At 42.9% G+C, this 13041-nt stretch overlaps 2 protein-coding genes across 2 annotated transcripts; one reads left to right on the top strand and one right to left on the bottom strand. All coding sequences in view use genetic code 11, as the record gives it.

Annotated features, from left to right (window-relative positions):
- Positions 1 to 2692: 2692 nt before the first annotated feature.
- Positions 2693 to 9964, top strand: EGR_05365 (hypothetical protein; the record flags this gene model as incomplete). The annotated part of the gene is made up of 6 exons (XM_024494614.1): positions 2693 to 2765; positions 2839 to 3642; positions 6130 to 6310; positions 9208 to 9301; positions 9563 to 9886; positions 9923 to 9964. The coding sequence occupies 6 exons, from the start codon at positions 2693 to 2695 to the stop codon at positions 9962 to 9964; spliced, it is 1518 nt and encodes a 505-aa protein (XP_024350941.1).
- Positions 9965 to 10950: 986 nt separating this feature from the next.
- On the bottom strand, positions 10951 to 13041 carry EGR_05364 (hypothetical protein; the record flags this gene model as incomplete). The annotated part of the gene is made up of 5 exons (XM_024494613.1): positions 10951 to 11107; positions 11183 to 11238; positions 11759 to 11848; positions 12327 to 12366; positions 12893 to 13041. 5 exons carry the CDS (start codon positions 13039 to 13041, stop codon positions 10951 to 10953), a joined length of 492 nt encoding a protein of 163 aa, XP_024350940.1.

Here is a 13041-nt window from a genome sequence, read left to right as displayed (position 1 = left end):
TGTGCCATATTTACGGCATCTGACGTGCAAACGGGAATAGCAAAAATTTCGTAGCAGAGATTTTGAATGGTCCCCACGATGAGGGGACTAGGAACAGAGGTGTCGTCGTTGACCTCTTCCTCAACCTTCTCCATGTGGCGATGCCGTTTGGCTGTTGTACTGATGGTATTGAACCACAACTGCACAGGTTTGGGGATTTTAAGTCGCATCTCTACACTGGAGAGGAGATAAAACACATGCAACTCATTCTAGCCTATTGTAAGGAATAAGAAACCCTGTACTAGTGAAATGCAAAAGCAAATTGGCTCAGATAATATAGAAGCACAAGTCAAGGAAACAGATTAACGAATATAAAATCGATGATTCACAAAGATAAGGTTCAAGTGCAACACTGACTTAGGGTGAATTCAAGGGGAATTTGTGAGTACCAATGCATAAAATAGATTTGTGATGAGTAAAATTGCCCTATGTTGACAACGTCAGTAGAGGAAAGCGGCAATTCGACTCCCTTAAGGAGAAGGACACATAAAGCAAAAAACAAATAGACAACTTTGCATAGTAGCAAAGGGAAATCGAAATCGCGAACGAACTCAGCACGCACAAACCATCATAAAGTATCTCAAGGACAACTGCAAGACGCGCTTCTTTATTAAAAGACTTAAACGCACCACGCAAAAAAAGAATTGATGGCAACAAATCTAGAATTTCTTAAAAAAACTGACTACTTGCAAATAAAAACGCGAAATAATGACGTTTGTTGCACATTTGTTGCACATCTGTCACATGTACTTCATGAACGATTGTTCTGGAAACCAAGGTGAGGAAATAAATCTAGTGACTCACAAAAACGCCTGTGCAGTGAAAATATAGTAACTTTGTTTTTATTAAAGGTGGTGCGAAAGCTGTGAATACAATTTCAATGTAGACATTTGATGACCGACGCAACCACCAATACCAGACATCTAGGCAAACTATTCGCCAATCGTGGATGCAAATAATGATACATGCATACGTAAGGGTTCAAAATAGAGCAAAACAAAATAACAACATCTTTTAGAAATTTAAAAGCTACTTTCAAAGCCGTTTTTACAACTCTCACCCAACTTATGTATTTCGATTTGTTTGTTTAGAAAAAACGGTTCACAGAGGTCAAAAAGTACAAATACTTTGTTATTTAATGCTGCATAAAAAGGAGATATCTGTTTGATTGCAGTTTTTACCATACATGCTTGCTTGATAAAACCATTTGGGTGAGAATAGGTCAATATGCACTAACCTAGTGACTGCAGACACCATTGACCCTTACGTGGAGCGAGACGCATCGGTCTCCGCTTCCCTATTCCTAGCGTTCTTTGACAGGCCTGGTTGATTCTTCTTGGACATAGTTATTAAAGATGAAAAGATGAAGAGGGAAAATACAACGATAAAGAAGGAGGGGAACCGCAGTCACTAAGTACGGGCGAGGACGATCCAGTGACGAGATTCGAATTTTCTGGTTGCCTCTTCCCTCGAAGGTACATTAAAACAACATTGGTATTGCACTTAAGCAGAAAACTTACTTCGGTTAAATATAGACAGGTCACTTGTACCCAATTCATAACACCATCAGATAACAGGTGTCCTCATCTAACCCGTTTGCAAGCCATAAGTGCGGGAAGGCAAATGTAAAAGCAAGGAACATCCAACCTGTTTCCTTTTTTAAAAAATCATATTTTGAGATTAGTTTTAATGCTTCATTGGCTTGTTTAACAGCTTGAGCATGCACATAGGTTTCTGCAGTTTGTGACTCTTCTTGGCCGCATGGCCACGGGGCCGTGCCAGTAGCTCCAGTCCTTCTTGCATCAATGATACTGCTATGCTACCGTGACCTCTTAAGAGTTTATTCATTTATTTATTCATTTTTTTATTATCAAATCTACCATGCAATGTGCGTCAAGGTTATTTTGTATGTGTTTGAGCTTACCATTTTTACGAACTTTGGTGTGGCGATTTTATGGTATTAGTAGAGGTCGAGCTATCGAGAATGCAAATAAGGTTTCATGGGCAATTTTTACCACCCCTGCTTAGCTTTGCATTTGTCGCCTCGTAAATAAAACTTTGCTATTGTTTTTATGGTGCCGGATATCACGATATCATTTAAAATGCGTTTATGCATTGGCTCAGTCGCGCACAAAGATTTTGTTGCATTGGCACTTTAAGCTGACTTTTGATTCTGCCATTAGAGTTGTCTGCACCCTAAATGTGGAAGGCATGCGTAAAGCTTGTGTTTTTGCCGCTGCCTACTGCTATTATTATCTTATTTCTTGCATACCTGTTTTGCGCGTCGATGCCACTTTATCTTCTCCCACGGTTTTCTAATTTCGGCATAGCTAGTGAGCCAAATCAAAACTTTTAATTTGCATTTAGTTTTGGATTTTAATGCTCGTTGCGCTTTAAATTGCTTTATTGGGGTGCCACTACCTATGAAAACTTGGTGGAATTTGTGAATATATCATCTTTTGTGATGCAAAAGGTGGAGTGTACATTTATACCCTATTTTATTATGTACACTTTACTCTTTAGATGATTTAATGGAATTCAATTTGCTTTCATTGAAGGTTTTTTAACTTGTGAAAAAAATTCCAAAATTTGAATCCACTTGCAGATTCCATTGAAGTGGAATTGGCGTTGATTAACACCGTTAAGGACCGTAATGGCCGAATTTCCCTCTTCAAACCCATCTTCCTCTAACGGTGTCATTTCGGGTTCCACTCAGTCAGCTTCAAGTAAGCGTACCCAACTTTTTCCTCTGCGCATTTAAAAACTCCAAAATTTGAATATCGACTTTTTTCCCTGTAGTCGGCGTTTTCGATGCTGAGGAGGTCCGAAGAGAGACTGTCTTGGTTGCAAAACCGCCTCTAAGTCCCGTCCCTACCCACCAATCACAAATCACTCATCGCTTCACCACCTCCAGTACACTCCCTCGAGCTCCGCAGACCTCCTCTCGAACCAGTCCGCCAATCGGAGCTGTCGCCAGCCTAGCAATCAGTGGGGGGATGAGCCAAGAAGAGCTCCTTCGCCTTGGCCAGAATCGTCCCCTGCCTGTCTCTATTCGCTCCACCCGTGCAGCCGCTGTTGTCTTACGCGGTGGAGGTGTGCGCGGAGGACTGCGTCGAGGCCATCACACTGCGCCTCCCGGAACTGTTCACATCGGTCGGGTGACACGTGTCGCCAGGTGTGATATTTGCCTATCCCCACCCGGGTCGGCGCTTTGCAGCTTCAACCCAAGTCCACGTAGTTCGCCTCTGCATCTAACCCGTGTTGGAGGTATCGTAGCTGACACCAACGACCGAAAGTCCTCACTCCCAGTACTACCAACGGATCAATTGGTAAGAGTTGGACCCGGAACCGTAGTGAGCACTCGAGGACAAAGCTACGCACAGATAAACTGGTACCCCCAACCTTATAAGTCGGCATCAATTGAGGCCACCTCAACGTCTACTTCGCCGCCGCTGCAGGCAACACGGAGTGTACCTAGCGGTAGCGGCACACAAGCCGAGAGTGCGATTTCTTCGCAAGTTTCTATGCTCTCTGATGGCACTGATAATGCGGAGAGTTGTGGACATGTGCCAATCTCGCCAGGTGGACATTCGACTAGTTCGGGTGAGTTTGGAGATCTTTTTTAATCGAAATTATCAGAGTACTGTCAACTTTGGTAGAATTTGAGTAGTACCATGCCAACGAGGCCTATGTTTTCAGATAAAAATAAGAATAGGCTACATACATAAGCTTATTTTGATCAATTCCACTTATTCGTTCCCTGATTGCAAGCCTTTTGGTTTGTATTATTACAAATTTCGGTGTTCTATTTATCGGATTTCTGATTTTCTAACAGTAACGGTAATCACGCCTTTATGATGTACCATGTTGGGGTTAATTTTACCTGTTTTCAGTCACAATCTCACTGCCTTCTCAATTACCAACTAATAAGATTTCTTAATTACATCCTTCTTCATGGCTGACTTTCCTTTTCTCGTGGGACCCGAATCAAATAGGCAACTTTAATTTTTACTTATTGGAAGGTTAACAACAAGGAATTCAATTCTCTAACTGCGTACAAACCGTTTGCGTTTTTATAGATAAAAAGGAAATATACCAAAATACCAGAAGTGAGTTTTTTGTTCAGTGGCTACTGCTCTATGAGTAGAGTACTATTATCCCCAAAACAGTTGGTTGTTTTGATTTTCGATGTAAAGTGGCATTCGTGCTCTTGGGGCAGTTCCTAAATCAGCCTTGTTTAACTGAGCAATAGTTTGTCTCACATTTGAATAACCCTGCCTGCTTTAATTTTCCTTTATTTCATCAGAATAGTAAAGCGACACCCCATAGAGCTTCAAATTCATCCCGTCCTCAAGGCGAGAAAATGTCAATAGTGTTCCTTTTTACATGAGACGTTGTTGTCTGTCTTTTCCTAAATTGCACATTTTCTGTCCTCATTCTTATTCATTGCCACGGTAAATCCCTCCCTGTGTGTGAATTCATTTTAAAAATGAGGTCCATTGAAAAGTCAATGTTGGAGGTCTTTAGAGTAGCACATGTTCGGGATTGATAAAAGAAAAAAAATTATGCTTAAAAGGTCAAATTCTGCCGTTGTAGTTGCTATCTCCAAGACTGCAATTTGAAAACGCAAATGATGGAAACTTTTTAGCCAATGCAATGAATTTGGTTGATTCTTATTTTCTTCGCAAAACATGATGTTGTACATCAAGTTAGAAAATTTTGCTTCCTGGTCTTTCTAAAAAACGCGTGTTATGACGTAGGCGTTTTCAGGTGGTGAAGTAACCCCCGGATATGTTCAACTTTCAATTTTCAATCATACAATCTGTAACTTCCCTTTTTGGAGCAACATGCATTTGCAAAACACTTTGTCTTCAAAGAAAGACAACGTGGCTCTGGTCAATTCGGATTTGGTCTCAAGTTTATTTGCCCGGCTGTCTGCCAAGAAATGGTGAGGGTCATTACGTGAGAAAGATCACCATAGGAGTGCGGTGGATGGATTGAGGCTGTAAGCCTTCCGTTCTAACATTGAACGTTAACAATCGTAACATATGCTACTGATAACTGAAAACCTCTCGGTATAATCCAATTGTCTTTCGTAAATAGCATCCATTTCTGGAGGGGATGCCCCGTGCGACATTAACGCCACTTTTCGCGTTATTTTTCATCTCTTTCATGAAAAGAAACCAGGTCATTTGCGTCGAACCTTTAAGAAAGTGAAAACACATGAACACGTCTGTGAAGTATCCAGAAGTATAAGCTAAACCTGTCAAGTATGACAATATCGAGAGAGGCGTGAATGTGTCAATGTATGCCATTACAAAATTGTCATTCAGCACCTCTCATAGTACAAATGGGGCTCGACTTTCAAAAGTGTGGGAAAAGTCTTCTATTAGCCCTATTTTTACGCATTTTGAAGGGAGCATAAATCGCGTGCTGCGTGACCACTTTTGATCGGTGGGACAGCTTGAATGTGCCAAAGTGTAGTGACCAAATTTTCTTAAACTGATAAGTCCCGTCCGGTGTCAAGTTTGCGCATTTTTCGAAGCAAACCATGACACTCCCTCGTGGTAATTTGTAGGTACTCGGAAAAAGGCAATCGTTTCTGTGAAAGATAAAACAAAATAGCGCTTTATACTATTTCCCTTCACCCCCACTCCCCCGTTATTTTAAAACTCCCATAAAATGGGAGGTTAAATCTGATGTCTCTGATTGGAGGCTTGGCTGCTGCGTTTACGGCAGTTAAACTTGGCTCCAAAGCTGCAAAACCCTTCTCGCAAAATTTATTGCAGCATTTAGAGGTGGTACGGTAGTAAGATTTATCGTCCATGAATGGCCTTAATCAGTGGGTGGATGCAACATGCGGGGGTCTTTTACCCTTCCCAAATTAACAGTTGCATATCTCCTATGAGGGGATTTCGACAGTGTTTGAGGGATGAAGTATTCCACTTACTATGGGTCATACGGATCAGCCTAAATGACAAGTAAGTTGCTCGACACTTTTTCCTGGTTTCTAGACTCTCTGCTGAGGATACTATATACTGCGGACTCCCCGGGGCCGATTAATAACGTCGCATTTTACCCTTTCGACAGTTGAAGTACCAATGCGGAACTTAAATCTCGGCTCCTGTCCCATTCCATCTACCTCGGAGGAGGGGGTTCATTTTTTCGGCTCCTCCTACACCGCCACTACGGCTGACTCGGCCACCGCCACCACCTCCACTAATGCCACCATGACCGGCTTAGACGCTGTTACGGGTCAATCACCACCCAAGTCAGTTATCCAATTCTCTGAGGGACTTCATTTGTAATTTTCCTTTCTTTAAAGTTCTCTTTATTGTCTATCAATACGGACTTACGGTGATGATTTATTTTCCTACCCAGCTTACTAAAAATAGGTAAAAAGTTGACTTGACATAACATGTCAAGACGTGACATTTCCTCGAGTATCATTCTATCCCAACAAAAGCCTCCAAGAATGGGCTTTTAGCTGACTCTTTTACCGTAAGAATGGCTGTCATGTAAACCGGTCCTTCAATTCGTCCACGCCAAAGTAACTCTTCATCTTCTTCCTTCTTGTTGTCAAGGGAAGAAGGTAAACTGAAAACCATCCTGAAGTCTGGCATCATTACTTACTTCACCTGTTTATAAAGGCGAAAAAAACTCCTCCTTTTTTACTTTTTTTGCACATTTATTCGTCCATGCCTAGGCAGCGAATCCGCTTTGTGGTGTGGTGCATGACTTCAAAGGTATGCGGATAAATTACGATGTGTTTTTCCCCTAAAAGGAAGAAAAAGGGAGGCAAGGGGCAAGACCCAATAGCAGAGAGTCTTTCGCACACCTGAAGATGACAAAATTGACATTTGAGAGGTCCGAACCATCTTGGAGGATCTTCATCAACTGCCTTCCGCTTGTCAAGCATCTTTGTCTTTTAACCGACCAACTGACGCCCCTTAAGTGTTTTTTTCCAAAGTGTCAGGCAGGCTATGCAGAACACGTGGTCACTTGTCAATCAGTGTCACTTGGTTAATGACATGACAAGACGTCGAAATATCAGAAAAGCGTGTCTCATTGTACTTTTTTAGGAAAAAAACAAATGGGAAGAGGGGTTTAAATTTAAAGGAAACAAGGAACTGGAATATCTAATTGACATTAGTGGAGAAGGAGGGAACCGCTTTCGGCTGGATCAAAACGTGGTTCTATGACCTGTTGTAGGATTCCGTTTCTAGAAGGGATTCAGGATAATAAAGAGGCTATCAAACCCGTATTGATGGTGTTGACATTCAAAAGGTTTCCACTTCTTCGGAGGCAAGGATGAGGAAGAGGCGCAGACATGGAGTTGGCTACTTCCCTCCAGTAGCCAATGGCGTAGAAAGAGAGATGCCTGTAGAAGAAGAAGCAGCACTCCATCACGGGGTTGCTTTTCTTGGTAAAAAAATATCCCTAAGGTAAAAATTCATTTCCGGATGAGTAGACTGAAGAGAGGAAAAACTGATAGATGTAGAACTTTCGGGACATTCAGTGAACCATGACTACTGCCACATACAGGGGGTGAAGGAAAACTGGAAGGCGATGAGAGCTGAATAGGGGAGTGCTTGATCCCCCCAATGCTGTAGAAAACAGTGCCCAGAAAACGATGGCTAAATAGTTCCTTACTGGGAAAATTGGACGAATTTACTTCATGGGAGTCTTCTTGGAAGGCTTTCGCAGCCCCACTGATATGCATCATAAGTTGTGGTGATTAAAAGGTCGCAGTAAAAAAAGGTCAAGATGTTTTCCTTTCGAGTAGGGCCTTCAGACCTCTACAAGATCGTTAAAACCCAGTCGGTGTGTCCTTTACGAGGCAAAAAGGGTAGGCATCAAGATATCATGGAGGCGTTATTAATGTATTTTTTTGTTTTCCCTTTAACCGACATTTCGTCCGCTTTGGAAGATACCCTAGTTCCGTGTCACCCAGGGCTGGACAATGTCCGTGAGAGCACAAGCCCAAAAAGGGAGTTACTAATTTAAGGACGAATTGAGTTAGATTCACATGCTGTTTTGTTTCCATTTCATTGTCTCCTAGTCCTTTTTTCTGGATTCCTTCCAGCTCTCATGGATGGAAGCTTCAATTGTTATTGGTCTTCCTGCGAAACAGGAATTTGGGAGGATAATAGCCGGGAGCAGACGTCGCTTTTTTAGCCCCTTCAGTCGGAAGTCCCCACAGACTTACATAACACGCAGCAGATAGCCATAGAAACGGGAATGTCTGCCTCTTTCTACTGGGTCCACTCGCAGTTCCTGTCAACGTAGTGCCCCACTCCGAGGGTTGCCTTATCAGTTTGGAAGATGTATTATTGAGGTACAGCGGGTCTGAAAGGTTACAGGCGTGTTCAGTCTGCGGAGGCCAAAGGGTTTGCATCTTTAAAGAAGGTCCTACCTCCTTGTAAAGTTATTTACTCTATAGCCTGCGCAGTAGCCTTCTGTTTAAACTGGAGGGGAATTCTAGATGACACACTGATTCGTTCGTCTCTCTACAGTCTTCAATGTCCGAGGTCAAAGATTAGGACTCCGGAGCCCCTCGAACGTTCACTTGGCTATTTCCACGATCACGAGCTCTACAATTTATCCTCGAGGAGACGAACAGTTATTAAAAATGTCAAAAGAGCCCTGAATGCGTGTCGTGACAGTCCCAACACCATGCTAGGCGACCAAGTAACTAGCTCAAGTAAAAGTTAATTTTACTTCCAAAAATTTGCTATCTCTTCTCGGCAGTGATTGAAAACTTGGTCCAGTGATTGGTGGCATTTTATTTAACCAGCTATCAGAAAGTCGTCTGGCTGTGTCAAAAGTGAGCAGTAATCAAGTCAAGACTGGAAATCGGATCCATTGTTGATTGATAAGATAAAAGACCATTCGTTCGTAAAGGCAGTTTGTTTTGGCTCCTCTCGTGGTCACGTGATGTTCGTCAATTTGAGTCCTATTGTTTCGTAGGTCACAATGGAATCACATGACCCCACGTCATTTGACCGATCACGTGGCCAACTATCATTCCAGAAACCGGTCAAATTGATGGTACGAGTGAAGAATCTACTCCCCATTGATCCAGCTAACAAAGAACAACATAAATTTTGTTTTTCTCTTGTTAAGAAGCCATCAAAGTTATTTTTTTTTTTTTGCTGTTCAATTCAGAGGTGAGACCACCTACCAACAACGGTTGTATCATCAACACATTGCTCGGAATGTTCGTAATCTTCGACGCTATCGCCACATCTATGGCGATTCGGTAAGGCCACCCTTCTTTTCTTTGAACAGAAGGCGGAAAAAATGATGACATATGGTCAAAGCTATTTTAAAAGGCGCTAATTTTAACATTTCCACTTCAAATTTCTGGTTCTTTAAAGACCTGATAGGTATAGAAAAAGCGAAGTTGACTTTTGACAGGCCTAAGTTGATTCAGCTGACTTTATGAGGTTCTACGAGAGGACTTCTTTCAAAATACCCACGAGGTGAAAATAACCCCCCTACCGTCTTGCGTACTTTGAAGTTGACCTCGGTTCTGGCCTCAACCAAGGCGCCCTCCAGCGAGGAGCGAGAGAACTGCACCAGTTCAGCCCCTTCCATGCAGCATCGACGAAGTTCAGCTGACGAGGTGCTGATAGTTCGAGTGGAGGGTGAAAAAGGGGAGCCCACATCACCACTATCGCCACCACCGACATCGACCAAGTTGATATCAAGCCTGGAGCAGCGTCGTAGACGTCGGCACCTCTTCATTTCCCATCGGACTGTTCACAGTGAAGCACAGCGACAAGTGGACGAGGCGATTCCCGTGGCGAATGTCATTGTGGCATTGGAGGGTGATGAAAACACCGTACGTTTGGGTGTTTGTAGTTCTTTTTTTTCTAAGGAAGATTTGGAATGCACCCTGTTTTGCTTCTCCCTCCTTTGATGATCCGACTGGAAGACTATTTCACTCATCCCACCCCAATTTCTTCGATTCCAAGGAAAGAAAAAAACATTTTATGGGAACTGGGTGCTCTAATTAAGGCAGAAAAGCAATTAGTGAAGGTGCATGCATGAGAGAAATTTTTTGTGTCTCCCATCTAGCTTCACTTTTCGCTACAGTTGAATGCCCTTTTGGGACCAAAAAAGGTAGCACGACAGAAATGCTGCAAGTTTGTTTTATATATTTAATTTTTCATTTTTAAAATGTGAAATTCATGCAGGAAATAAACCAACTTAGATGTCGGTGAAATACGTAAGAATGCTCTGATTTTTCCTCTCGAGTTGAGAGTCTGATATTAAAAGGGGTTTTACTTTCGGTTTGTCTGAAGTAAGGAAATACTTACGTCGGACCGTTCGTCGAAGAGATTCGAGTTAGGGTTTTGTATCCTCTAAGACTTGCAAAAGATGACATGAGGCCGTGTCTCATCTTCCCCTTCCCCTCCCATCTCTTTTCCTCCCACCCTTCCTCTCTCCCATCCCAAAGGAGTGAAATCTAGCTGGGATATGAGGTCCCTGCGCTGATAGGAAAGTTCGAAATAGCACAGAACACAGATAAAAAGTGCCCTACTGACGGACTGTCAAAAATCTACGCGTATCTTTGACAGGTTTGTTCAATCTTCAATGGGTCATAGGAGGTATCCATGCCTTGTTGTAAATTCGCCCAATATTTTGATCATCTGACGGCCAACCGTACAACAATTTATCTCTTCTAGAGGAAGAAGGAAGCATCTTCACGAGAAATGCACCCAAGCTGCCTTAATTTCGGTTAATATGGCCATGAACACTTCTGCGGTCGCCTTTATTCATCCCAGTCTCAAGCGTCTTTGGTAGCCGTTGCCATCAATGCAGCGAACATGGCATTTTTGTTAACTCTCTCAAGGTAGCTGAATTATGCAAGCTCTCGGCCACTTCCCTCCTCTGCTAGAAGGTTCAGAGGTGCGATGAAGCCTGCGAAGCCTCTCCTTCCCCAACAACTCTAGAGCAAAGGGTGAAACGATCGTCCTTCCCACTGACGAAGGCATTGAGGAAAGGGTACAGCACCTCCAGATGAGACTCGACGCTTCTAACGTAGCACTTCAAGACTTCCCTGAATGAGAAGAAAGACATAACACCCGATCAGAATATGCATTGTCGACGAACAGGAGGGCTTGGGGCTACTGACATGGTCCTGAAGCCAGGCCGCCCGTCGGAGCCCCTTAGATGGTCCGTTACCAAAACCTAGAGTTAAACAAACAATTAAAGTATTGAATCTATGATGGGGATCAAGGGATAAATGTGCCCTGAAATTTAAAAACTACTAGAATATGTTGAAACAACTACAATCGCCCCATTGACGTTTAAAGGGGGATGCCAGTAAATACCTCTCCACTCCTCCCCACTCCTCCATCCCCCAAGATCTAAGAGCGCCTTCATTACTGCGAACGCTTGAAACAGGAGTAAACAAGTCTTTGACCTTTCCACCGCTCAACTTCCCCTTAAAAATAATGGAAAAGTTAATCGCTTTGACATCCCACTTTATCATCTTTTGCGCAGAGGAGTCATCATCCTGCACAAACATAATCTCGACGGCTCTTGAATATCCTACTTTTTTTAGGAAAAAAGAAAGATTTTCTCACTTTTTTACACTGTCTGCTACATAAATTTAAAGTACTAACTTTTGCCTCCTTTTTCTCTCCCCTCCCACCCAATCACCTTGGGGTCCCCTCCTATGCCCCTCCAGTTGAACAAGTCACTTCACCAGCTCCCTCGTCGAAGCGCTTTCAGTAGACCGGGCTGTTGCAAAACAGTCGAGATGACTCGCTTTGGTCTTGGCGCCAATTGATGTCGCCTAGATAAACAAACAAGGAGCTTTCCTTCTTCGCCCCTTTTACTTATTTCCCTTATTTCGTTGTTTTACAGAGACCGCCCAAGTCTTTGTGGCTTCATCGGAGGTGTTTCGTATACAATGGATATATATTCTTAATTTCTTTAACGGAGAATGTGGCCTCGGTAATCTCCACAAAAACTAAGGTGAGTTGGTGATGAGAAAGGAAGAAAAAGGAGGACAGGGAAATATTTACTCAAAACTTGTAAAAGCTCCCTAATGCTTGCCAAAAAGAAAAACAAAAAGGCGGTCAAACATGTCGCTAAAGTTTAGGCGGCCTTTAAACCCCCCCGTTGAAGATCGTCTTGACCATAAATGATTCCGAAGAAATTCTTTTCACAAAAAACATAAATTCATGCATTATATGGTGAAGTTTTTGCAAAAAATTTAGGGGGAGGGGTTTAGACTCTTTTTGTCCTTCCGGCATGGCTCTCGATGTCACCTGCTCATCCGCGCGGGTGTTTAATCTGATCGCCTGTCGCCTAAAAAGAAGGTGCATTCAAACAAACATCTATTACAGCATGAATGAGGATTTGGAAGAATGGAAGCTGTTCAGAAGTCAGTAAAATAATTTAGTTTAGTTACCGTCCAGTCTGTTTAAATACAGTCGAGGTGGCAAAGACAATTTGTTTGGCGACTTAAACAATTTAAAATCATATTTTTGTGATAAATTAGTGGCTCTACTTTTTATCTTTTTTGCCTACTTTGGTCGCTTGACGTCCGGGTAGATAAAGTGAGAATTCGCTAATTGGGAAGAAATTACTTTTGGCTCGGAACTTCAAACACACCTTCCCCCCTCAACAACCCCAGTGAGATGTTTGCAAGTCCCATTTCAAAGGTCAGAGCGCTGTGTGGGGGCAGGCTTGCAGAGGACTGAAGTACCAGCACAAGGGTATTTTGTCGGCGTCAAAAATAGGAGACAGGTTGTAATGGCTAGTTGTACCAACTGGTTTCGCAAACAAACAGGCGGAGGTAAAATCGCCACGATGGAGGTGGAATGTTTCCTACCTGGTGGGCAGCTTAGCGCTGGAGACCACTAAAATATTGCGTCTCTGGTGGCAGATTTTTACTCCAGCACCCTGGTCGAGCTCGTCTGAGCAACGTCCTCGGCGCTCAACGGTACCTGAGTGGATGTATGGCTGAGTGGAGGAGAACAT

Source organism: Echinococcus granulosus (genome assembly GCF_000524195.1).
Source record: "Echinococcus granulosus chromosome Unknown EG_S00039, whole genome shotgun sequence".
In the NCBI taxonomy this organism is placed as follows: domain Eukaryota; kingdom Metazoa; phylum Platyhelminthes; class Cestoda; order Cyclophyllidea; family Taeniidae; genus Echinococcus; species Echinococcus granulosus.
The sequence above is the reverse complement of the archived record's forward strand: the minus strand, read 5'-3'. Positions and strand labels throughout refer to the sequence as shown.